Here is a 25,739-nt window from a genome sequence, read left to right as displayed (position 1 = left end):
TGATCCTTGGCATACCCGTCCCTCCTCATGGCAGCAACCAGCCTGTTCTCCTGACCCAACAAACTTGACCTGATTCTTCTTCTCCACGTTAAGGCAGAAGCAGCAGGGTGAGTCACAGCAGGAGCTTGGGGACTGAGGGAGCTGGGCGATCCCATCTCCCCAGGACATAGAAGCAAATACTTTGTAACTATGGCAGATCACTAACTTCCTTACTGACAGGAGAGCAGCTGCTCTCTGTACTCTCAGGAGATAGGAGCAGATAGCAGGGCCCTGTTCAATGGGAAAGTGGCCTCCCAGTCTGCAGTTAGTGAGAATCTCTAGCCATGGGAGAGACGCTGACAAAGCCATGCAGGAGCCCTACCAGACCCAGCACTGGGCTCCTGCCCGACAGTTCCCACCTGCAGTGCAAGGTGATGGTCATGTAAGTAAAATGGTGGCCTGGGCCCAGGTACCTTCACAGAACTGACATCCCCACTAGGGGGGAGAGAGGGTGTTGTGATGTGCTGGATGCTCCATAGCAGCAAGACTTCATAAGCCCTAGGATTGTCGGGTTTTTTTGTTGAACAGCTAGAAACTCTGCCAAAAGACGGGCAGAAACGCAAGCAGTCAAGCCCTCCTGTGAGTGGGCTGTGAGCTGTGGAGCGTGGGGGTGACCTGCCTGCCTAGCGCAAGCTACTAGGACCCCATAGCTCAAGCAAGTGTTAAGTGTCCTTTGTCTATTACTATTAAATATCTTCAGAAATGATTTGGATAATGGCCCAGAGCAGGGGTGGGCAAACTTTTTGACCGGAGATCCACATCAGGGAACTTTATAGACCTCAATCATCTCTCACTTTAGCCATCTCTTTTCCAAGCTGAAAAATTCGAGTCTTTTAATCTCTCCTCATATGGGTCTCATGGCCCGCCATACAATTTCTATTATGACTGGTGTAGAGAAAGTAGATAAGGAAGTGTTATTCCTTCTCATAACACAAGAACTAGGGGTCACCAAATGAAATTAATAGGCAGCAGGTTTAAAACAAATAAAGGAAGTATTTATTCACACAATGCACAGTGAACTTGTGGAACTCCTTGCCAGAGGATGCTGTGAAGGCCAAGACTCTAACACGGTTCAAAAATAACTAGATAAATTCACGGAGGATAGGTCCATCAATGGCTATTAGCCAGGGTGGGCAGGGATGGTGTCCTTAGCCTCGGTTTCCCAGAAGCTGGGAATGAGCGACAGGGGATGGGTCACTTGATGATTCCCTGTTCTGTTCACTCCCTCTGGGGCACCTGGCACTGGCCACTGTCGGCAGACAGGACACTGGGCTGGATGGACCTTTGGTCTGACTCAGTAGGGCCATGTTGGGGTTGGGGTGCAGGAGGAGGTGGGGGGGCTGGGGGGGCTGGGGATGAGGAGTTGGGGCATAGGAGGGTGCTCTGGGCTGGGACTGAGGGGTTCCAAGGGCAGGAGGGGTATCAGGGGTGCAAGCTCTGAGCAGCACTTACCTCAAGTGGCTCCCAGAAGCAGCGTCATGTCCCTTCTCCAGCACCTATGTGGAGGTGTGGCCAGGCAGCTCTACACGCTGCCCCATCCACAGGCACCATCCCTGCAGCTCCCATTGGAGTGCGTAGGAGCCGGAGTGGGGCCATGCCGCTGCTTCCGGGAGCCACGTGGTGTGGCCCTGACCCAGCCCCCAGCTGGAGCGGGGCCAAGCTGTGTGGTGCAGCCCCCGACCCATCATCCCGGCTGGAGCACCAGAGCGGGGCCAATCTGCGTGGTGCAGCCCCCGGCTGGAGCGCCGGAGCGGCCCCCGACCCAGCGTCACGGCTGGAGCACCAGAGTGGGGCAAGCCCTAGATCCTGCTGCCCGGTGGGAGCTGGCCAGCTGGCTTAAAATGGCTCCCAGGCTGTCGTTTGCCCACCCCGGCCTAGAGAGCACCTCTATCACCTTCCCAGGTGACACCAAGCTGGGAGGGGTTGTAACTGCTTTGGAGGCCAGGATTAGAATTCAAAATGATTTTGACAAACTAGAGACATTTCTGAATTAAATAAAATGAGATTTAATAAGGACAAATGCAAAGTATTGCACTGAGGAAGCAATAATCAATTGCTCACATACAAAATGGGAAATGACTATCTAGGCAGGAGTATTGCAGAAAAGGCCATGGGTGTTGTAATGGATCACAAATTAAATGAGTCAACCCTATACTGTCGCAAGAAAAGCAAACGTCATTCTGGGATGTACTAGCAGGAATGTTGCAAGCAAGAGAAGCACAAGGAAGTAATTCTTCTGGCTCTGCTGCTGACTCGCTATATATGGCCTTTTGCTACAGTAACAATCTTTGCAGAGAGACCCCTCCAATCCCTTCCCCTTCTCTTTGCCTCCATCTGCCAGACGGGGATATAACGTTTATCCAGAGAGCACCAAGAGTGTGCAAGAGGCTTTCCAGACAAATAAGCACACAGCTCCTGCCCTGAGGAGCTTACGTTGTAAAATACTCAGCACTGTGACTATCCTTATCTCAGAGCGTGCTGGGAGAATTGCTATTATAACTCGAAGCCCTTTTTGTTTCCGCCAACTTTAGGTTAGGGACTAGAAGCTCGATCTGCTTTGGATTTTGCTTCTCAGATGATGGATCTAGATGGTGGCTTGTCCATTTGGATAACGAGGCAGGGATTGATCCAACAGAACCTTTCTTTGATTTTGGAGAAAGCTGATTGTAACTTACATTCTGTGTTGTGATTATTCTTGTGCCAGTCTAAGTAGCATTAATTACTGCCTCAGACTGCTACCATATGACAAATTAAAAGTACATTAATCTATTTTTGAGGATTTTTCTTTCTAGATAAAATGGGCTTCAGAAGTGTGGATATTGATTTTTACTGTCTGTTTTGTAGTGCTTTGCCTGTATCTAGTGCTTTCCATCTCAGGATCTCTGTCCCTGGCAGGTGCGGGGACGCGGCTTCTCTCTGGCTTAAGCCGCAGCCCCGCACCTGCTGGGGACCGAGAACACCGGTGCCTGCAGCCCCAGAGCTCTCTGTCCCTGGCAGGCGCAGAGCCACAGCTTCTCTCCCCTGCTGGGCACTAGGCAGGCCCCGCACCTGCTGGGAACAGAGAACACCGCGCCTCCAGCCTGAGTTCTCTGTCCCCGGCAGGTCCCTGCTGGGCACTAGGCGGGCACACATAAATGTCCCGGCGGGCGCCATGGCACCTGCGGGTATCACATTGGGGACCACTGTGCTAGACACACAGCTCCTTGCTCTCCAGGGCTGGTACATGGCCATAGACACTTCTCTTCAAGGGCTTTGTTCAAACTCTCACACTGCCCATTGTGTTGGGGGCAAATGCAGCATTAAGGACACTTTCCTCTATCAGGCTCCCGACACCACCACGCACCATCTTACTTAAGAGGGAAACACCCTAACCCTAACCCATGCTTCCCCTTACCCAGCAACGGGTAATCCTCCCAGGCCTTTTCCTCCCCCCATCAGCCAGGCCTCTCTCCAAACTCAGAGAGACCCAGCTCACACACACACACACACACACACACACGCATGCACAGGTCCCTAGGCGGCTTGGCAAGTCTCTAGTAAAAAGGAATAAGAGGGGCACACCCAGGAAACAAAAGCATCTCTCAGACCTGCAACATGCTTGGGCTCAGGCAAGCAACAGAATGAAAGGGGAAGGCGCCTTATAATGGCTCCATTATTCATTTCCCCTTTTTGATGTTTTGAGCTGCACAGTGAAGTTAATACGGCCCTTGAGAAGAACAGACACTGCCCTAGGGGCAGGCTGAGAAGGGGCAGGTGTCATCCCTGACAGCTCCGCAAGCCCAGAATACAGCTAAAAGGGGACCAGAAAGAACAGAGTTCAGGCTGCCTTTCACATCCCTCCCAGAGCACAGTGAACTGCAGAGCAATGGGACTTCCTCTTAGGTTTCAACCCTGGAGAAAGCTGTAAAGATAAAGACATTTAACTGTCAGGTGTTACCGCTAAGGAAGCATGAAGGGAAGTATTGTCTAGTGGATAAAGCACAGGACTGAAAATCAGATGTGGGGTCAAATTCCCCTCCCTCTCCCTGACACAGACTCACTGGGTGACCTCAGGCAAGAAATTTCCACTCTGTCTCCCCCCACTTCCCAGCCTGCAGAAGAGGAATCACGACACTTGCCTCTCTGGGGATTGTGAAGGGTTCTGAGGGGGCTGCAGGCGCCGGTGTTCTCGGTCCCCAGCAGGTGCGGGGCCCACCTAGTGCCCAGCAGAGAAGGGAATCTGGGGCCCCGCACCTGCTGCAGACAGAGCACTCCAGTGCTGTGGGCACCGATGTTCTCTGTCCTCGCGGATTTTCTCCGGCTTCTCTCTCCTCTCTGGGTTCATATATTATGTGATATTAAATATGTTTTTTTTGTATTATTTAATGTACAAATACAAAATAAGCCTTGAAAAATGGTTGGCGCCCACCACACTCTTCTGAAAACATGAATGTGCTACTGGCCAGAAAAAGGTTGGGAACCACTGACCTAGCACGTACCACTCAGAGGCCCCCTCTCCCCGAGGGCTCATCCTGTTCTGCCACCAGGTGGCTGTAACAGCTTTCAGAGAAATTGCTGAAAGGGAATCTGCTCCCTGATCTGATTAAGGTGGGTCAGCCCAGGACAGGAACAGTAAGCTCAAGGCTGAGGTGCACCGATAGAGCTGTGTGTGTGGGAAGCCCAGGGCTGGCATAGCAGTGGGGGCTGCAGGTCAGAACTGAAGCCCCTGGTGGGCAGAAAGCCTGCACAGCGCCTGGTGCTCTGCCTGGCTCCAGCCAGTGCTCTTCTTCTCTAACTTTCATCAAAAATTAACTTCCACATTTTTTAATGGCAGTCTGACAAGACCTGGCTGTGGTTACAGTGGCTTTCCTGGTGGCCCTGCTGGGGTTGGGTTTAAGCAGGTTCCTTAACACACGAGCTGTTGGCTGGGGGACACTCCTCCTGGAGGTGTCTGTGGAAGGGATTCTGTTCTCTGTGTGTGTGTTTAGGGCAGGAAAGCGATGAAATGCTGTATGTATTTAGACTGCCTGTACTAGTTTGTTCTGAAGTTACAGAATCAGCTGCCTACTGGAGACAATTGTATTAATTACCGCCCCCTGCTGGTAGCCCCTAGTGGCTTATTCCTGCCCCCAGTGGTGTTCAGTCTGCCGGGTAGAGCAGTTATATGGTTAATCCACTGAAAATAGGTGGGAGGAGTCAATTCCTTGTCCTCTGGTAAGGTGGCAGTCCTCTGTTGGAATGTGAGGAGTTGCTGTCAGCTATCCCTGGAGTGCAAAGCCTGGAACGCAGACAATCATCCAACAGGTAGCTAGAGCTACTGAAGTGAAAGAGGAAACCTCATTTGCCTATGGCGTATACACATCTCTAAGGGCCTGTGCTGCAGGGCCTGATGGCAGTGGAGAACTGGGAGATCAGGCTGCTAAAGCCAAAGGCTTGGTTGGGTTGATTTGAAATTGCCCTGCAGTTAGTCACTAAGCACCAAGCAGGTTCTGACCCCTCCTGCATATTGCAGGTAGGTGGCAACAGCCTGGCTGTGAGCAACATGGTCCCAATGCTCTGACATCAAGCCCATGGCAGGGGCCCTGGCAGGAGTCTGACATGGATTAATTTCCTCCTTGCTGTGCCTTTGCAGGTCCTGCACAACGATTTGCCTGCAGGTGGTTGCTGCTCTGTGCCTCTTGCCAGCCCTGCTCTCATTCCCTAGCCCACACTGCTGCTGCCCAAGCCGCAGCTTTGGCCCAGCCAGTCCTGGAGCTGACAACGCACTGCGACAAGGCATGTGCCCAGCGAGAGGCCAGTCTGGTCCCTCACGATTTCCAAGAACACCTCTCCTCTGAGACTGCGCCAATGGTACCCACACGCTTACCGCAGTGGAGCTGGGCCCCTTTGTGGGCAGCAGGGAGAGAGAAAGGCAGAGGCACAGATGGGCGATTTTCTCTCAGTAGGCACCAGTTTCTGCTGGACTTCCCCTTCTCTCACGCAGTCAAAATCGCCACGGGGTGCACTGGTGTCTGAGCACCAGGTGCTCACCGCTGCCCACTGCATCCATGATGGCAAAGACAATATCAACGGGGGGGCCACAAAAATCAAGGTGGGCTTCTTCACACTGGCCCAGAATACTGGGAATGAAACTGATCCGGGGAAGCTGGTGATGCACTGGGCGCAGGTGACGTGCACATGGGTGCCCAAGGGCTGGATCCAGGGCTCCAACTCCATCAACACATGGATTATGATTATGCCCTGCTGGAGCTGTACAGACCCCATCAGTGTCCCTACATGATGCTGATAGTGGCATCAGCAATGGAGGACGTGGCTGGGAAGAGGATCGATTTCTCTGGGTTTGACAGCGACTGGCCTGATGAGCTGGTTTACCGATCTGTGGTGTGGAGGATGCCGGCCCACCTCATCTACTAGCACTGTGGTGCCAGGCCTGGTGCCTCTGGCTCTGGGGTCTATGGCAAGATGTGGGACCGCAAGCAACACAAGTGGGAGAGGAAGGTCATTGGGATCTTCTCAGGTCACAAGTGGCTGGGGAGCAGCATGACTATAATGTGGCTGTTTGCTTCACAGCCCTGAAGCTTGCTCAGATTTGTTACTGGATCAAAGGAGATTATACAAACTGTCAGAATGAGTGAGCTGGGGACTTACCCACCATCCTCCCGAGACAGGGTTTGGGGACTCCCTGACACTGATCGTGCCCTGTCCCTGGGCTCTGCACAGGGATGTGAGGTAGGGATGAGCCTGTGCTGTTTCCTAGCAAGGCTGCTACACTGCCAAGTCTCCTCCTCCTTGTGTCTCAGGTCTGCAAGTCACTTGGGATCAACTGGGGAAAGGCATCCCATGGCAGGAGCAGGATCACAGTCACAACTCTCCCCTCTCCTCCAGCCCCAGGCAATGTTGGCTTAAGGGCAATTACAATCAAGCTTTCCCTTCCCGTGCAGCTCTGCGCTGACAAAGGTGCACTCCTTTCGCTGCGCTCCCTGAGGCTGGTGGGTGTGTGAAGCCTGTGGCAATGTGCACACAGAGGCTGGGCTCTCTCTTTGCTCCCATGCCTTTCAGTCCATGGTGCTTGGCCAGGTCCTAGGTCCACTGCATGAGCACCTCGCTCACCTGGACAGAGATGCACAGTCCCTATTTCCAAAAGGGCTGGTGAGTGGTTTGAGCTAGTGGCTGAAGTTAGTGTGATCTGTGTCCCCCAGCACCTTGGTTTTGTAAAAGCAGCCTGACCCTTAGTCACTGAAAGAGACCTCTTGCATTCAGTGTGTTACTTCTGAAGACTGAGGTTCTGTGTGTTTGCTTCTGAGCTGCATTGAATTCCTATTGGGTCCTGGTGAAAATGGCTGTTGGTGTGCTGGTGAAAGGGGCCTGAATGGCAGCCCTGGAGACTGACTCTTTTATGCACAGCGAGGAGCCCAGCTGGGGTGGGAATGGGGCTGGTCTCCATAGCTCATCCAGTCATTGCCCTCTGATAACCCTCTCTGCAAGGCCAGTTCTAATTGGTGTAGGATGGTAAATACCTGTTCACTAAGAACTGCACTGAGAGCCACCTCCCCCAACCCCCACCATTTTTTTTCCACACTAGGGCTCCTAAGTCTTTATCTACTGGTAGGGCCCTTACTGTCAATGTAATGTTTGCGATGGATCCATTTAGACTAATATATAAATAAATAAGTGTGAGTACAGATTTCTCCTTTGTGTCGTGCATGAAATAGGAAGGGAACTCATCTGTCTGGACTAGGAAACTGCCAGAGGAGGTGCTATTCCTACAGAGCTGGAACTGCCAGACACAGGATAGCTATGGTGCTGCTTTGGCTTCCTGAGATCGAGCCACCGGAGGAGTTTGTCCTGGATGTTCAGGGACTCAGCTGTAAGGTGCAGGGCTGTTGCTGGAGCCCTGAGACACTCCCATTCCTGACAACAGTGGGGAAGGGGGCTTGGGTGTAGCACCCTAGATGTTTGTGGCACTTTAGAGAGACAACAAAGACAGTCTCTGCTCCCAGTAGCTTATAATTGAGGAACACTGATGAGTCTCTTAATTACAAACCAATTCCAACACCTGCCCAGGCTGGTGTAGATTTCCATCTGGTCTCTCCTATCACATAGAAGAGACGTCATGGGTCATAGCCAGCTCCTCCATGTGTGAGTGGCAGGGGGGTAGTGAAGGGTTACTCCCTGTTGTACATTTGATCCTGAGCAGTTCTACTTTTTGTCATGGGAGACACTCCCACAGCTCAGAGAGATTTTCCCTGACACTCTGCTTCTGTTGTCCTTTAAGTGGCTGTCAGCACCTTTGTGGTTCCTTGCTCCTAACGGCTCCTCAGCTGCCAGCCCCAAGTTAAAGCAGCCTTGGGCATGCTCCTTCACGGGTCTCAAGCTGGATGAGGAGCTACAGGAACTCTTCACTAGGGTGATTCTCTTGTCTCCAGCTAAACTAGCTTTTAGCACAGCAATGTGCTGGAGGACTCAAGCAAGAGCAGTAGGCTTGCAGCTCCTGCTTCTTGGTCTGGCCTCAAGTGCACTCTGGGCATTCACGATGCTTCATATACTCTACATTACAGGACCTAGCACTGACTGTGATGGTAGGAAATGGGGCAACTTCCCAGCATTCGCTGATGTGGGGAATTATGGACTAACTCCTCATCTTAGTACAAGCAGGTGAGTGTAAGTTTACCAACGGTTTCCGCCTGGTCACAAACCAGCTACTAGCACAGAGTGCACTGGGAAGAGCAGTGAGACCAGCCCCACAGGGAAGACCCAGACAACAGCACGCAGACTCATCTCCCACACTGTGGTCAGATGAGAGCAGCTCTGACATGCCAAAAGGATGTGTCCCCCAGAAGCCCTGCCACATGCCCAATGACAATGAATCACAAACTGCAGCACGTACACGTACAGGACTCAACGTTTATTTAAAAAACCCAAAGACAAACAAAACCATGGTGTAATAGTGAGGCTCTGCAACAGCCAGGCAGCACCACAGGTACAGCAAGGACTAAGACTCTGCAGGACTGACTGAATGAAGGGCCAGGAGTGCAGACAAGCACTTGCAAGTGACCAGTAAGATCTTGCTTTGCTTCTCTAATTTATACCAGCAAGGATGCTTTAGAGCAGCAGACAAGATCGTCAATTACATATTTTAAACTCCTGCCCTTACCCCAGAGATGCACAAGCAGCCAGGAGGGCTTTGATGGCAGTTGTATTTCTCAGAAATCTGTGCTCTAGAGCAACTTCAGCTGTAATGACAACTTGGAGGCAGAAGTCTGAGCGTGACATGCTGCATTTATTCTGAGTGAGAAATCCTGCAGAGTTGGCCACTCTATTTTCTTGCTGCCCTGTATCAGGACAGAACAGCCATTCTGGCCCAGGAGAGAGAAGGAATGAACAAATGTTACACAGCCAGTCTAAGGAGGATTGCCTTTTGCTGGAACTTGGCTCCCACTCCACATCCCCATCCAAAGGGCCAGGACAGGACTACCTGCAGAGGGACTCAGCTCCTCTGCATGCTAGGACAGATTAGGCAGTTAGTAGATTACAGTCTGGTGATTGGTTTTCTGCATCTGAATGATCTTGCCAAAGCCACCTCTTCCCACATCATAGTCTGTCCGGTACTCGTCTCTCACCTGAGGCAAAGCAGTAACCGAAATTAGCATCCTGCACCTGCCTAGACAGACATTCTAAGAATCAGCATCCTCTTCCCACTCAATTGGTGGTGGGTTGAAATTCAGGTTACAAGCCCTTGCAACTCCTTGAAATATCTTGCCAAGGAACCACTATCAAGGTGACTGATTAGAAGACCTCACATTTCTAATGGTGGGATCATCTTTAGTCATAACAAAGCAACAGGGAAGGGCCAAACACTGTTTGATTTTTGCTTTGCAGTTCACCTTTATGAATCACCAAGGCTTGAACCCAAAGCTTTTTCTCGCTGGAAATTGGGGAAGAAATGTGGGAAGGAATCTTACCTTCTCATGGGTGAGTATCATTTGATGATTAGACTAGTCTTACAACCAGGTCATCCCCATTATTATCCTGTTTCTCACTCCCCACCTTGATTCCTGCCCCCTTTTGAGAACACTAGGTTGAGAAGAGAGCAATGCTTCATTTGGGCCCTAGGAAGCTTGGAATCCAAACTTTCAAATGGCATTAAGCACCACGCTCCAACTCTAGTGCTACTATAGAATCAGTTCTTAAAACAACTTTCAGTTAACTTCAGTTCATTATTGGGTCTGCCATGCACACCCGTCTTTGTACTGGATCAGCCAAAGGTAGCCCCACACATCACCCAGCCCCAAGGAAGCAAGGCTCAGTGCTGATGCTAGTACTCCATTTACCTGTCCTCCAGTCTTTCCTCTTCCAAACTGTCGTCCCTCCTTAAACCCTGCATCCCAGTCAGTCCTGATGATCCGGTCATCCAGTCGGGTGCCATTGATAAACCTCATTGCATGCTCAGCATCTGCTCTTGTGTAATATCTGGAATGCATTATAAGGAAGACTCAAAGTGTTGTTAAGCTGGTGAACCCCAACTGCTCATGGGCAAAGAAGAGGGGAATGGTATTCACAGGACTGTGGAGTCCGGCCTTCCAAGCCAATGGACACCAGTATTCTTTACAGAGCCAACTGCTATATTCACAGCCATCTGATTCTAGCTCCCTCCTTGCACAGCAACACACTAAACGGTTGTATTGTAGTGCCACTGCAGAGAAGGAAGTAGCTTGGCATCTCTCAGTTCAGAGATGAAGCAAGCAGGACAAGCCTGCCATCATGTTGCTAAATGCATTTGTTTTTTGGGACAGGATCTTCTGAATGTTTTATGAGGAGTTGAACCTGCACCAGTCCTGTTTCCTTGCTTGTATAACATTCTTCTTAACATTCCTCTTTATGCTACAGTAGAGTCTACAGGATGTGAGTGGGAAGCGGAGAGGCCTAACCCAAGAGGCTCTGCAAGGATAGCTGTCTGTTAGACTAGGGCCAGGGCAGAAGCCTGTGCTTAAGAAGAGCACACTAAGCTATTCTACTGGCCCATTCATAAACAGAATGAATGGGCTGAGGAAGGCACAGCTAGATGGTCTTAACACCTGGTGAAATTCTCTGGCCTGTGCTATACAGGAGATCAGACTAGATGAGCACAATGATCCCTTCTGGCCTTAAAATCTATTAAATCAATTTAAGAGATGGAAATAAAGGGACCAGATGGTGTGGAATCTCTGTGACACACACAAAAAATACAAGAGGCTGTCCCATTGTTTTAGTTTTCATTGCAAGCCCACAGCAACATTTGTGACTGAGGCAGCATGGGAGAGAGACAGCAGACCCTGTAAAGGGAATGAAAGGGTTTGGTACTGTGATTTTGAGAGTTCACAACTTTCATGCTTGCCAAACACATCACGGTCATACCCAGCTCCTACAGAAAGGCCAGGAACACTCTGTAACATGTTCAATAGAGCTGATGGGATGATGTGATTCAATCAAAAGAGCAGTGGGAGAAAACCATGGCAACAGTAAATGGGAAAGGATACTCCACAAAGCAGAAGCCACAAGGGGTTTTCTTGACCTTGTCTAGCCCCATGACAATCCTCTTGACATCTCCGCATTTGGAGAAGAGCTCCTGGATCTGCTCCTCGGTGGTGTAAAAGGACAGGTTGCCCACATACAGTGTGGAAGAGAACTTCAGGGCCTTCTCCTGTAGGTATCGGCTACCCTGAGAGCACAACAAAGAATAAGTGCAGCTTGAGTGACCTGCTGTTCAGTGAGTGCCTGAACCACAGAGGCCGTGCGACCATGACACGTGCCCGTCTGGGGACCTCTGCCTTTGACTCCAGCTGCTCCTACTTGGAGTTCTGGAGCACCTGGGTTACAGATGGCAAAATTGGCAACCACTGCACCGGGCCTGGGAATGTCTGGGCTGCGCCCCACGTACTGCTCCCTGTCCCAGAGACCCCTGCCTCCCTCAGGCACACACCCCCCGTGTTGTACTCTCCCGCCTCTCCCTCAGGCTCAGTCCCTGACGCCCCTCCCTGGGCACCCTTGACCCTCATCCCGGCTCAGACACCGCCCCCCCCCTCAGGCTCAGTCCCTGGGCACTCCGGCCCCCTCCCCCGGGCGCTGTGTACCCTCAATCTCTGTCCCCACCCCGAGGCTCGGGCCCCGCCCCGCTGTACTCCCCACACCCCCAGGCTCGGTCCTGGGCACTCCTGCACCCTTGGGCGCTGTACCCCTGCCCGCCCAGGCGCCATGCACCCCACTCCACCCCATGCTGTCCCCTCCCCCTCAGGCTCGGTCCCTGGGCACTCCTGCCCCGGGCGCTGAGCACGCCCAATCCCTGTCCCCGAAGCTCGGGCACCGCCCACCCCATGATGTGCCCTCCCGGCTCGGTCCCGGGCACTCCTGCCCCCGGGCGCTGTGCACCCCAAATCCCTGTCCCCCGAGGCTCGGGCCCCCGAGGCTCGGGCCCCTCCCAGGCTCGGTCCCTGGGCACTCCTGCCCCCGGCGCTGTGCACCCCAATCCCTGTCCCCGAGACTCGGGCCCCTCCCAGGCTCGGTCCCTGGGCACTCCTGCCCCCGGCGCTGTGCACCCCAATCCCTGTCCCCCCAGGCTCGGTCCCTGGGCACTCCTGCCCCCCCTGGGCGCTGTGCACCCCCAATCCCTGTCCCCCCCCGAAGCTCGGGCCCCGCTCGCCTCCGGCCGGCGCACCCGGAAGTGCTGGTCCCGGTACTGGCTGATCTCGCAGTAGGAGTCGCTGTTGAGGCCGCTCAGCGTGGCGCTCACCACCCCCGACATCCCGGCCCCCGGCGCCCCGGAACCTTCCAGAACCGGCGCGGGGCCGACTGCCGGGAAGGGAGAGGACCGAAGAGCCCCATTGGCTTAGCGCCTGCTACTCACCGCGAGCAGGTCGGGCCTACAACCTCATTGGAGAAGGGCACGGTGGCTGCCGTCCATCACGCCCTGGAAAGCCAATCAGAGCGCTGAGTTCGGCCGGTACTGCCAATAAAATGGTGGCGGGGCCTAGAGCCCCGCCCCGCCCCGGGGTCTCTGGGAGCTGTAGTTCCCGCCTCGCGGGAGGTAAGTCGCCGGACACTACAGATCCCAGCATTCCAAACGGCAGCACGCGCCGCCTGGGCGGGAAGCGGTGTCTCGCTGAGGGAGCGCGAGGCGAGTGCTGCTGGCCTGTGTCCGCCCGGGACAGGCGCCCTGCTCGTGGGCGGTGGGTGTCCCTGCGTCCCTGGTGGAGCCCGAGCGCTCCCGGGGCGGGGTTCGAGAGCCGGGCGGCGCCTGGCCCGCCCTTGTAGCGCCTGGGTTGGCTTCCTGAGGCGCCAGCTTCGACGGACCCCGTGAGAGGGGCTCCCCGGGGTGGGGCTGCTGCGTTAGGGCCGCAGCGTGGGCGCTGGGCTCCTCGTGGGACGGCTCGCGGTCAGGGAGCGCTCCCTGTGGGACCCGCCCCCGGGCTGGGGGGCAGAGTGGGGAGAAGCGCCGTGACCCCAGGCTCGGGCGGGGGGGGGGATAGAGCGAGGGTGTCTAGGAGCAGGGCTGGGCCCCTGGGGTGGGGGGGATAGAACGGGGGCATCTAGGAGAAGCGCTGTGCCCCCAGGCGGGGGGGGCAGGATAGAGTGGGGGTGTCTAGGAGAAGTGCTGTGTCCCCTCGGTTTGGGGGATAGGGCGAGGGGCGGCCAGGAGAAGTGCTGTGTCCCTTGGGTGGGCGCGGCAGAATACAGTGGGGGTGTCTAGGAGAAGGGGATAGGGCGAGGGGTGGCCAGGAGAAGTGCTGTGTCCCTGGGTTGGGGGATAGGGCGAGGGGCGGCCAGGAGAAGTGCTGTGTCCCTTGGGTGGGCGCGGCAGAATACAGTGGGGGTGTCTAGGAGAATAGCGGTGTCCCCAGGCGGTGGGGGGATAGGGCGAGGGGTGGCCAGGAGAAGTGCTGTGCCCCCTCGGGTGGGTGGGGGAGGATAGAGCGGGGGTGTCTAGGAGAATAGCTGTGTCCCCAGGCGGGGGGGGGGGATAGGGCGAGGGGCGGCCAGGAGAAGTGCTGTGCCCCCTCGGGTGGGGGAGGATAGAGCGGGGGTGTCTAGGAGAAGCACTGTGCCCCCAGGTGGGGGGGGGGTAGAGTGGGGATGTCTAGGAGAAGTGCTGTGCCCCCTTGGTAGGGGGGATAGGGCGAGGGTCGTCCATGAGAAGGGCTGTGCTCCTGGGCTGGGGGTGGAGTACAGGGTGACCAGGAGAAGCACCACATATCCGGGCTGGGTGCTAGGGGAGTGGGGTGAGGCAGGGGAACAGGAGATGCACCATGCCCCTGGGCAGGGTGTCAAGGGACAGAACTAGGCAGGGGAGAGGCCAGGAGAAGCGCCAAGGTGTGCTCCTGGGATGCTTTTTGTCTTCCCTTCATGTTGTGATGTCAGACACATAGGCGCCAGTTTTCCCTGGTGCCCCCTAGCTCTGACTCTACCCTTTTCCCCACCCCTACCCCCATTCCAATCCCTTCTCCGAAGTCCTTGCTCCAACTTTGCCCCCTCCCTGCTCCTATTGGATCCCTTCCCCAAATCCCTGCCCTGGCCCCGCCTCTTCCCTGAGCAGGCTGTGGTTCCCCCCCTGCTGCATGAAACAGCTGTTTCGCAGCACAAGCTCTGGGTGGGCAGGGGAATAAATGGGCATGGGGAGGAGGCGGAGTGGAGTTGAGCTGGAGCAGCAGGGGGAGCTGCGGGTGGGTGCAGAACACCCATCAATTTTTCGCTGGGTGCTCCAGCCCCAGAGCACCCATGGAGTCAGGGCCTATGGTCAGATGTGCTCGTGGCAGTTGGCCAGTCTCGCTGTGTGTGCCACATACAGCGGGTCCATGGTCAGCCCAGCTGTGTGCCAGGACAGCCACCTTCCCCCCTGGGCTCAGACAAGCACTGTAGTACAATAAATGTGCTAATGTGATGCCTACCACCCCTGTTGTTCCCTGGCTGGCTGAAGAGCTGCTGGCTAGACCCTTCTCTAGATTCCCTTCAGCTCCTGTTTTAAAGAAAGAGTGCACAATGGTCCCTAAGTTACTTAAGTGTCCCTCTAAATGCAAGAACTAAGAACTACACAGAGCTTTGATTACTTGTGTAATATTTCATCTGTGGTCTGTGCATACCTGTCAACCCCGTGAGTCCCAGATATTACTCCTGGGGGGAATTCTGTGCCAAGAAATTAAAAGTTCTGCAATAGCAATGACAACAACAAAAATTCTGCACACAATATTTTCAGATTCTGCATATTTTATTTGTCAGAATAACACAATCACATCGGTTTCAATTATTTTTGGTCATTTATTTCAAAGTACCTGTCAGCAAGTATGTCTTTAACAATACAGACAAAAAAGATTCATGAAATGTTTTTTGACAAATAGATTCTTTACTAGGCATATTAATACAGAACTCTGAGTAATAAATTGTTTAAACTACAATGTAGAGCCTTATTTCCTGCACCCCTCAGAAGCAGTGCAAAGGTTTGGGGGAGTCAGGAGTTACAGGAGCTGAGAGAGGGGGAAGTAATCCTGGGAAGGAGCCTGCAGGTGAACTTGGAGGGCTGTTAGGTATGGGTGGGAAAAGTATGGAAGATTTGGTGGGGGGACTGGGAGGGGTTGTTAGGGAGCTTCCCCCATGTTGACCCCTAGCCTCTCCCATTAAGTCAGGCACATCTGCCCCTGTTCCCATGTGTCCTTGCACCATCTGTCCATGTGTCCTTCCAGCCCCACTCAGACACCAACTCTCCCCCATCCCCATGTGGCCCTGCATCCCTCCCCCGCTGTGGCCCTACTCCTCCACTCCCATTCAGCCCCTGCCCGAGGTTGTCCTCCCCCACTAGCCCTTATGAGCCCCTGTTTATGACCCCCCAGCAGGCCCATGCTGTCTGTCTTCCCATATCCCCAGTATCTTGGCCTGGCCTGACAGGCACTGTGAAGAAGGCAGGGTCTTTCTCTTCCCTGGCTGGCTGGAGCAGCTGCTCTGTTCTAGTGCCATAGCACCCTCTGGTGGGCAAAAAGTGGAACTGTAGCAACTTTCTGGCAGAAGCTTTTTTCTGTGCAAAAAATTAAAAATATGCATGGCTCATTAATTATGCACATACAGTGGTGCAGAATTCCCCCAGGAGTAAGATATGAGATAAGAATTAAAAATGGGCGAGTCAAAAATAGCCAATCAGAAACGTGGCAGGGCATTTAACATAAATCACAATTTCTGTAACTTAGTTCCTGAATTAGAATTTTTGAAGTAAATCACTTGTGGTAATGGAAGTGAGGAAATAGCAAGTAGATGTTTGGATAATGGTAAAAATGGGTCTCTAGGAATGCTGCTGCTATTGAAGTCAATGGTAAAATATCCTTCACTTCAGTGGGAGTGAGATCAAGCTTATAGTAAGGAATAGTTGAGAGGTATAGGCCTGTGTAGTAGAAAAGTTGACTATATGGCTTTTAAAATAATTTTGTGTATGTGTGTTAAAGGACTTGATTCAACGCTTTAGAAATGAAGGGGGAATCTCACTTGCTGGAAATTAAAGGTACAAATCAGTAATCTTTGAAAAACTAAATGTTTAGTTGATAATTGTGTAAATAATTCAGTGCTACTCATGTATATTTTGTGTGTCATGAGGGAGGCCACAGGGAATAAAAGCCTCATTCCCAGGTTTTTCTAATTATAGTCAGGAAAATCTGACTCTCCCTGATTATATGCTTTATCTTGAAGCCTGAATGTCAGGGAAGGCTTGACTAGTAAGGGCTAGACACACTGTGAGAGGACGGTGTTCTTAGGCAGCTGGGGAGAATACTATTTCTGGCCCTGAATAAATGCTTAGAGATTAGTTTAGCTTGGGCTGTAAAGGTTTTGTCTAGCCCCATGCCAAGTAAAGTGAGCACACAAGTACAAAGGAGAAATAGGGAAGGAAATATCAAGCATGCTGTCCGGTTTGCAGTCCAAAATAGCCACTTGATGACTATCTTCAGCCCAAGAAAAACAAATCACATTACATAACTTGCAAACAAAGAATGTTTGATTAGGCTTGACGTGCTAGAAGAACTATTCACAGTCAAAGACATTTTGGAGACAGGATGGATTTTTATTAGAAAAAATATAAGAAATATATATAGCTTTCTGTGAAATCCCACAAAATGGCCGTTCATGGTGCTGAAGAAACCCTTCCCTTTCAGTTAGGGCATTTCAACAAAACTTTTTTTGCTTTTTCCAGAAGTTGTTTTTGGTGATTTTATAGCTTAAATTTATGATCTGACCATTGGCATTTAGTTGGGTAAAAACAAATATCTGTTGTGAATAAAAAATGTTCCTGCCCTGGATCTGATTAAAGGTTGTTCTCAGCAAGGCAGAGGCCCTAAAGGTATCTTATTTTCCTTGTACTGTGCTTAGCTAATCAGTGCTCGAAAAGCAACTGGTTAGTGGATAAAATAACACTTGAATAATTACAGAACTAGAGACAAGGGAGACATTGAGGGGTTTTTGTTCCACAAACCTGTATGTGGAGAAGTTTTTACATTATGATGAACATCACATATTGAAAAGGGAGTCGCGGCCTTATGTTGATCGGAAACCCAGTAAAGTGACCTAATTCTCTATTTATTCAGTGGCTGGTTAATACAGCAGTTAATTGAGTTTGTCAGTTTTCCTTTTAAACCAGGGGAGGCATTTAGAGACCCAGAATAGCAGTTTTATTTGTTTGGTTTTTTAAATCATCTCCTTCATAACAAATTGTATGGGAGTTTTAGGATTCTAGGTTCAACGTGTCATCAGAATAGTGACTTTGCTTTCAGCCTTCTTAATAAAAGCACTGGCATTGACTCACTCACAGTAAAGTTACTGAACACAGGTTTCATGCAGCATTGTACTGTTAGAGAGTGCCAAAGGGTAAAAGTCATTTAGAATGGAAACAAAAGACACTGTCAGGAAAGAGAGATTTTATTAGCAAACTAAATGTTGGGCCAAAATATGCTCTCATTGCCTGGATTCAATTCTATGTAAGTCAACAGATTTAACTGGTGAAGCTCACCAGAATTTAGTCTCATTGCGTACGTAAAAACTTCCTCTAGGTTTCAGAATTATTTCCTCAGGCTCTGCCTTCGCTTTGTGTTTATTTAGTAGACAGAAGGATATGGAGAAAATGTAAACTGATTGGTTTCTCTTGTTCAGATATTTAAAAATGATGTGCTGCTCTTAATCTTTGTGTGAAGTTCACTGCTTTGCTGTCTCTTGTTTGTCTTTCTTTCAGTGCTAATTCAAGAGCTGGTGAAGAAAGATACCTCATCAAATGTACCTGAGATCATTGACAAACTGTTCAGTGAGATAGAATGTGTGGATAACGAGGCTGGGAATGAGATTCAGGAGGCTCAGGTAGAGGGCCGGAAACAATTTCTGAAAACACTGGGTATTTAAAAACAATCTAATCTTGTGGCCAAGGTAAAGGTGAACAGCTCTGTGTTGGCCATGTAACACAACTTGAATGCCTATTGGCCAGTGCGGATAATGAGTAGACCTGGTTCTGACACTTGCTTAGAATATGTTCTATTCACATTTTAATAAAAGTATGGAGCAAGGGTCCCCAACGTGGTGCCCGCGGGCGCCATGGCGCCCGCTGGAGTGTCTAAATGCACCCACGTGCTGGCCGGCAGACGAGCATCCGCCAAAATGCCGCTGGCAAGCTGCGTCATCCAGAGGCGTCGCCACCGAAATGCCGCCGATTTTCGGCGGTATTTCGGCGGTGGCGCCTCTGGATGACGCTGCTTGTTGGTGGCATTTCAGCAGCGATGCCTATTGATGTTACCACTTGTCGGTGGAATTTCGGTGGATGCTCGTCTGCCGCCATGGTCCTCCATGGCTCGTCATCTGGCGCCCGCCAGATGAAAAGGGTTGGGGACCACTGGTATGGAGCATATAGTATAACATTTATTTTTTGTATCTCCTTCAGGACATTTGAAGAAAGTCGAGGTATTTCTGTCACATTAATATAAAACGTGAGGCATATTAAAGTAATAACTTCTTAAATGTTCTCTAACAAAAAATCCAGAGGCCATATTAGCAACCGGCAGGAGATGTTTATTATATAGTATGGTAGGGTTCCAGCAACTCTTCAGACCAGATTGTTTTCCTTTCATTTGGAAAGAGAATGCCATATATTTAGTTCTAACATTACAGACATATAACATTTCTTCTAAATTTTCTTTATACTGAGTGGGCTGCAAACTGCACTGAGCATTATATTTTTGTTCTTTGGCAAACTTACGTTTTTTTGTGTGTATTAAATAATAGAGACAAATCCCTCACAGAACTGTGAGAGTAGACACAGTGGATTGTAATTGCTTTTTAAAGAGATTAGTCTATTGTGGAAAAGAGTATTTCAAGAGTGTTTAAAGTATGGATTATGTAAATGTGTTTTAAGGACTTCAAGAATATATTGACAGGGCCTACTACAATAGGGTATCATATAAATATGTGAGTTTGGCCTAGCCCTCCCTGCCGATTTGCCCCCCTCTGCACCAGTTAGCCCCAGTTAACAGCAGAGAGCACAAATGTGGTTCCGAGTGAGGGCAGAGTAAGGATAGCTTCAGCAGATACTACTGAGCTTGTTCAGAATCATGCATGCTCAATATATAGTACCAAGTCCATTTAAAACAAGTGACTTTTTGCTTGTTTTGGAGCAGTTGGGTTGGCATTTTTATGCAGTCACAGCCTGCAGGTTTTTCTGCTTGTCTTGTGACTACTGCTTTTTTATTTTAACTATGCCCCCTGCTGCCCGTGGATGTTTTTTGACACAAACCCTGCCCAGCATCATGGCATCCTGACGCAAACCCTTCCAGCATAATGACGCAACCCCCACTGTCTGCTTGTATTTCCTGGCTTGTTTTTGGGTGGTATTCTGGCAAGTGCTCTTTGGATACAGGCATGGCTGTGCCTGTGTGCAGCTTACAAGGAACATTGTTGACATGTGAATTAGATATTATGAAAGTCCTGACCACGTAACAACTGGGGCTTGTTACAGTGGAAATCTTTTGGAGGTTCAGCACCTTAGGTCAGTAGTATATACATAAGGGGAAGCGCAAGGGTCTTGACTGTTTCCAGCCCCAGCCCCGTTCCCCTTCTGAAAATGCTACTTTTGCCTTTTCAGTTTGGACTCACTCTTATGAGTGGGTATTCACCCACGAAAGCTCATGCTGCAAAACGTCTGTTAGTCTATAAGGTGCCACAGGATTCTTTGCTGCTTTTACAGAACCAGACTAACACGGCTACCTCTCTGATACTTGACTCTTATGAGAGCAACCTATTGTTGATTAAGCATTTACTTCAGAAATTTGGTGTGAAACCAAATATTTCCTTCTATTGATTTGTATTGATTCATAGATGCATAACTTTTAAGGCTAGAAGGAACCATTCTGACCATTTACTCTGACCTCCTTCACAACAAATTGCACCCTGTGATTTCTGCATCAAGACCATAACTTCTGGTTGAGCCAGAGAGTATATCTTTTAGAAAGACATCACTCTTGATTTTAAAGACATCAAGTGATGGAAAATATACCATGTCCCTTGGTATGTGGTTCCAATGGCTAATTACCCTCACTTAAAAATATGTGCCATATTTCCAGTCTGAATTTGTATAGGTTCAACTTCCAGCCGTTGGGTCTTGCTAGAATAAATAGCCCTCTACTGTCAGAAGTCTTCTCCCTGTGTCAGAATTTATTCACCATAATCAAGTCACCTCTTAACTTCCTTTTTGATCAACTAAGTAGATTGAGCTACTTAAGTCTGTCGCTATGAGAGGATTTTTAGACCTGAAGCCATTCTTATAGCTTTTTTCTGAACCTGTTCCAATTTTTCAACATCTGTTAGGAACTTTGCACGTTTTGAACATCCTTATTAGACTTTGAAAGACATTAGTAAATCAGTTGTATCTTACTGGTAATGGATATGCTATTGCACAAGGTTTGTGTGTGTGAGATCATTTCATTCCAGATGGATGTAGTAAACCGGATCAAATGTTGACAAGTTCAGGAATGGGCTTGTTGTAAATGAGTGTAAGGACAATTGAGTAAAGTGATAGATAAAGGGGATCTGTTCAGGAAGATGCTTTACTGACACAAAACAAAGGATTTAAAATGTTTCTGAAATCTTGATTTCACATACCGAATTCCCTACTGTGCACAATTTCAAATTATGGCTGAAGACACTGATGGCCAACATGGGTATGTGTTGATGGGTGCTATTGCCATCAGTCTAATTAGATCTTTTCAATTGTAAGTCATGTCGTTCTTTGATTTACACAGACATATAGATATTTACCTATATATGATTCTGTTAAATCAAGAAGTTCAACTATGACCTAGATCAAGACAAAAAGGCAAATTCTTATGAAATTCTTTTCTGTCCTCTTAGATTGAAGAAAGTGCAATAAGCCTATGGAATTGGGCTGTGACTAACCGAGTAGATTCAGTCATCAGTGATGAGCAAAGAGCTAAATGTATGTATGTGTTTTGTGTCCTAGATTAAAGTTCTTTTATATTGTACCATAAGAGTTTTTCTTTTACAATTATTTTATTTAATGTTTGTATATAGTGCCATAGGATTGTGTGTATCTTTGCAGATAAAATGAAAGCAGAGAGTACTTTGCAGCTGTTTTGTGTAACTAACTAAGGAAGGATCACTCCAGCGCAAGAATGATCCTCTGGTGACAGTCAGTGTAGGAGTTGTTATATTGCTCCCCTTTCCTGCTGCCTGTAGCAGTGGAAAGGGGTATGAGCAGAGGAAAGGAGCTGTCTCTCGACTCCTCTGTGCTTCACTAATCCTTGGCTATGTTTTTGGTCCATACATTTTTGGAAATAAACTGTACTGATATAAGTGTCTGGGCTGTGGGGGGCTGCACTGATAGACACTGATATCGACCTGAAGAGCTTTGTGCAGCTCAAATGCTTGTATCTTTCACCAACAGAATTTGGTTTAATAAAAGATATTGCCTCACCCACATTGTATCTCTAATAAACCAATTTAATTAAATTGGAACAAAACTGTGTGTAGACAAACCCTAAGGATTCTGCAGCCCTAAGGTTGATCTAACCTGGTGCAAGGCAAGTGGCCCTGCACTAGGGGAGCATCATGATTGGTGGAGTTCCAATGTGAACTTTAAAGCCACCTTTGTATTTGCACCTTGACCTGCGCTCTGTGCAGATCTGCAGGACCCCAGTATCTGGTCCATAGCTTTTGCTGCAAGGGGCTCACAGTCTAAGTTATATACATAATGCAGGGAGAGATATTAGGCAAGGGGGAGGGAAGGAGGCTTACTAGTTCTAGGGCACAATCTCATATCATAGTTAAAGGTGACCTGCAAAGGATATTTGAAAAAATTGGGGTTGTGTTATTTTTTTAACTTTTTGATGTATGAAGAACTGAAAGATTTGTTCTGTTAGCTTTTAACTTTTGAAATATAAAGAACGTCAGTCTTGTCTGTCTTGGTTTTGCCGGAGAATATTTTGGTGTACATCACAGAGCAGCACATCGTTGATTCTTAACAAGCAATAATAAATGAATTGCATTATGGTGTTTACCATGATGTCCATTGTTATTGTTTGGTAAACATTTTGTAATGAATGAATAACAATGTGCCTAAATTACACTTCTTTTTCCAGCTAATCTCCATGCACTGAAGAGAGATTCACTCTGATGAAGGGCAGGCTGTGCTTTTGCAGTTTCCTTTCCTTGGGGTTTCTGCTTAGGACAAGCTTTAACTCCTCCTGGAACTTTTTAGAAGCTACAGAGAGAAGCTGCTGAATCAGGCCACTCCCTGGTCATTTTCTCTTCCCAGCTAGTTCCACCCTGCTTTGTGGGCTGCACTGTATTCTAATGATCCCCTGGGCATAGCTAAGGTTTTGACTTCTGTGTACCTCTATAGCCTTGTCCCTTGCAGAATTATTTGCTGCCACAGACCTCCAGGGTCTAGATAAACACTAGGTGAATCTGCTCCCAAATATGGAGAGTCTAAGTCTATTCCAATTAAGTTAATAACAAAACTCCTCTTGACTTCAGTGGGAACATGTTTAAGTCCCACATGGTAGAAACATATACTGCCCATCATACTTTGCAGTGGAGTAAGGTTTCCAGGCTGGCTGCAGTCTCCAGGGCGCTTTCTCATTGGTGTGGTGCTTGGGTATGATGTGGAGCTGGAGCTTCTTCTAGTTTGCAGTGGATCTGCTCTATGAGATTTGCAGTTATAAAAACATCAGTTGTAAGCTAATATGCTGAATTCCATTTTACTCTGGTTATATGAGACAGTCGGCACACAACAGTGTGCTGGTGGTTAGGTTTATGGGGGTTTACATTACCTAAGAAATTATGTTTCTGACTGCATCAGTTGGTGAAGAAGTAGCTTCTCTATAGTCTAACTTTAGAGTTAGAGTTCATAAGGGCTTGAAAGAACAGGGGAAATGTCCCATCCTTATGTATGCATGCATTGTTTTCTTGCAGTGCGCCATGTTTCTTGCAGGCTAGTGTGCCTGTGTGAAGGCAGCGATCCTCCAGAGGAGAAAGTACGAAGACAGATTTTGGTAAGTCTAGCTAAATGGTGAGAATGCAAGTGCAGTATGGTGGGTTCCAAGGGAAATCTTGGAAAGGTATTTTCAAATGATAGAGTAATTCAGGAAAGTGAGTAAAATTATATTTCTGAGGGATGTATCTGCTAAAGTTGGACCTGTGTTATCACAGTGACACCTGGTTGAGCCACTATAGTTAGGGATTTCTCAGCCATACCATTATGAGCCTTGACTTCCATAGTAAACCAGCATAACACCCCTTAGTCCATGGTGAGAACAAGAGTTGCTGAGGTCTCCCACATGGAAATTAACGGCACTAGTTCTGCCTTACCCAGCCAATACAAATATTGTGACAGAAGTAAATTACTGCTTCAGTACCTCATGGAAAAGAATACTGCCTGTTGTGATAACTGGGCCTACAAATTTACCCTAATTATGAGCTCAACTGTAAAAAGTGAGTTAAAGTTCATAAAATGCCACAGTAACCTGTAACAACAAATGTTGATGGGAAAAGTTGCAAAAGCAAGACAGACTGAATTAGTCCAAGCAAAAATGCCTACTGATATGACTCAAGGACTGTCTTAAGATCATGCTTGGTAAACAAGAAAAGTGTGGAACTGGAAATCAGTGAACCAAAATTGGTGTGTCAGACACTAGGCCTAATTGGTGGACAAAACAATGAGGGGGCTGTTCACCCCCTTTTGCGGTCCTCAAAAGAGATTTTTTTTGGAAAAGAGGGCTACCATAATGCTGGCTGACTGAAAGAAGGGGAAGGAGCAGTCTTCACAATGATGGCTGTTGCCCTCCACTATCTCTTGGGACCCAGTATCTTCTTCATCCTAATCCTGATGGATGTCCTGATCAGGCTGAGAGAGGGACCCAGATCATACTACCACTTCTACTGACTCTAGCTAACTCCCAGATACAACCTGGTATATGAGACTGTCACATACACTCCTTGTGTGACCTTTTCCTTCCCCACCTTATTTCTTCTCTCCTATTCCTCTCCTGTTTCCTTCTGTCTAATAAGAGTCTGGCTTAGCCAGCTAAGACTATATTTTGCAACACTGGTGTATGGCTGTGACCAAAAAGAAGAGGTAGTTAAATGGTGTCAAGGTTCCTTCCCCACTCTGAACTCTAGGATACAGATGTAGGGACCTGCATGAGAACCTCTAAGCTTAATTACCAGCTTAGATCTGGTTTTATTGCCACCACCCAAATCATTTAAGAGTTATTTGGGAAACTCTGTCTACCTTCACCCCACAGTATCTCCCTCCCAGTAGCCTTGAGAGACTTCTCCACTAAGTTCCTGGTGAACACAGATCCAAACCCTTGGATCTTAAAACAAGGATAAATTAACCATTCCCCCTCCTTTCCCCCCACCAATTCCTGGTGAGTGCAGATCCAACACCCTTAGATCTTAAAACAAGGAAAAATCAATCAGGTTCTTAAAAAGAAGGCTTTTAATTAAAGAACGAAAGGTAAAAATCATCTCTGTAAAATCAGGATGGAAAATAACTTTACAGGGTAATCAGATTCATAGAGCCCAGAGGAACCCCCTCAGCCTTAGGTTCAAAGTTACAGCAAACAGAGGTAAATCCTCTCAGCAAAAAGGATCATTTACAAGTTGAGAAAACAAAGATAAAACTAACACGCCTTGCCTGGCTATTACTTACAAGTTTGAAATATTAGAGACTGGTTCAGAAAGATTTGGAGAGCCTGGATTGAAGTCTGGTCCCTCTTAGTCCCAAGAGCGAACAACCCCCAAAACAAATAGCACACAAACAAAAGCTTTCCCCCCACCAAGATTTGAAAGTATCTTGTCCCCTTATTGGTCCTTTGGGTCAGAGGTCAGCCAGGTTACCTGACCTTCTTAACCCTTTACAGGTAAAAGGATTTTGGTGTCTCTGGCCAGGAGGAATTTTATAGTATTTTACACAGGAGGGCTGTTCCCTTCCTTTTATAGTTATGACAAATGGAATGCCCTAAACAGCCTGGTACTGGTGTATAAGTTTGCAAGGTCTTGGAGTGGCTGATAGGAATGATGGTATACCTGTGTTTTTCCAGCAATGAGGTTGCAAGTGAAAGTCAACACCAAAGACACAAACTGCATTTTTATCTTTGCTATTCTCCCCTTTTGTGTGTTTATCTTCTTTTATCTTGTTTAATTTTTTTTTTAAATCTTTA

General features: G+C 48.8%; 2 protein-coding genes and 1 pseudogene across 14 annotated transcripts in view; 2 read left to right on the top strand and 1 right to left on the bottom strand.

Moving 5' to 3' along the window:
- The first annotated feature begins 5,865 nt into the window (after positions 1-5,865).
- LOC120371394 lies at positions 5,866-6,653 on the top strand (annotated as a pseudogene).
- Positions 6,654-8,902: 2,249 nt separating this feature from the next.
- Positions 8,903-12,873, bottom strand: LOC120372404 (nuclear cap-binding protein subunit 2). Of its 2 annotated transcripts, none has more exons than XM_039489495.1 (4): positions 12,695-12,873; positions 11,535-11,716; positions 10,350-10,488; positions 8,903-9,638 (listed from the first exon to the last, which is right to left on the bottom strand). In XM_039489495.1, the coding sequence occupies exons 1-4, from the start codon at positions 12,794-12,796 to the stop codon at positions 9,540-9,542; spliced, it is 522 nt and encodes a 173-aa protein (XP_039345429.1). In that variant the 5' UTR covers positions 12,797-12,873; the 3' UTR covers positions 8,903-9,539. The 2 variants fall into 2 exon arrangements, with proteins under 2 accessions (XP_039345429.1, XP_039345430.1); XM_039489496.1 differs by having other exon boundaries at positions 12,710-12,867.
- Positions 12,874-13,043: 170 nt separating this feature from the next.
- Positions 13,044-25,739, top strand: part of TEX11 (testis expressed 11) — a 127,795-nt gene continuing 115,099 nt past the window's right edge. For 8 of the 12 annotated variants that reach the window (XM_039489488.1, XM_039489490.1, XM_039489487.1 and 5 more), the window contains exons 1-5: positions 13,124-13,220; positions 16,476-16,531; positions 18,248-18,369; positions 21,406-21,490; positions 23,488-23,567. In XM_039489488.1, coding sequence (XP_039345422.1) covers positions 16,498-16,531; positions 18,248-18,369; positions 21,406-21,490; positions 23,488-23,567 — 321 coding nt within the window. In that variant the 5' untranslated portion in view covers positions 13,124-13,220; positions 16,476-16,497. Of the gene's footprint in view, positions 13,221-13,242; positions 13,367-16,475; positions 16,532-18,247; positions 18,370-21,405; positions 21,491-23,487; positions 23,568-25,739 lie in introns of those variants that run through there. The other 4 variants (XM_039489484.1, XM_039489483.1, XM_039489486.1 and 1 more) reach the window with 4 other exon arrangements.

This window comes from Mauremys reevesii, linkage group 9 (assembly GCF_016161935.1).
Source record: "Mauremys reevesii isolate NIE-2019 linkage group 9, ASM1616193v1, whole genome shotgun sequence".
NCBI classification, from domain to species: Eukaryota; Metazoa; Chordata; order Testudines; family Geoemydidae; genus Mauremys; species Mauremys reevesii.
This window is presented reverse-complemented; position numbering and strand designations above follow the sequence as displayed.

Excerpts from the sequence above, each read along its gene's own strand:
- LOC120372404 (XM_039489495.1), bottom strand. The coding sequence starts at position 12,796 with ATGTCGGGGGTGGTGAGCGCCACGCTGAGCGGCCTCAACAGCGACTCC. Across the intron at positions 10,489-11,534 it reads TGTGGCTTCTGCTTTGTGGA|ATATTACACAAGAGCAGATG; the intron begins GTATCCTTTCCC and ends AATGCATTCCAG. Across the intron at positions 9,639-10,349 it reads GAGGAAAGACTGGAGGACAG|GTGAGAGACGAGTACCGGAC; the intron begins GTAAATGGAGTA and ends GCTTTGCCTCAG.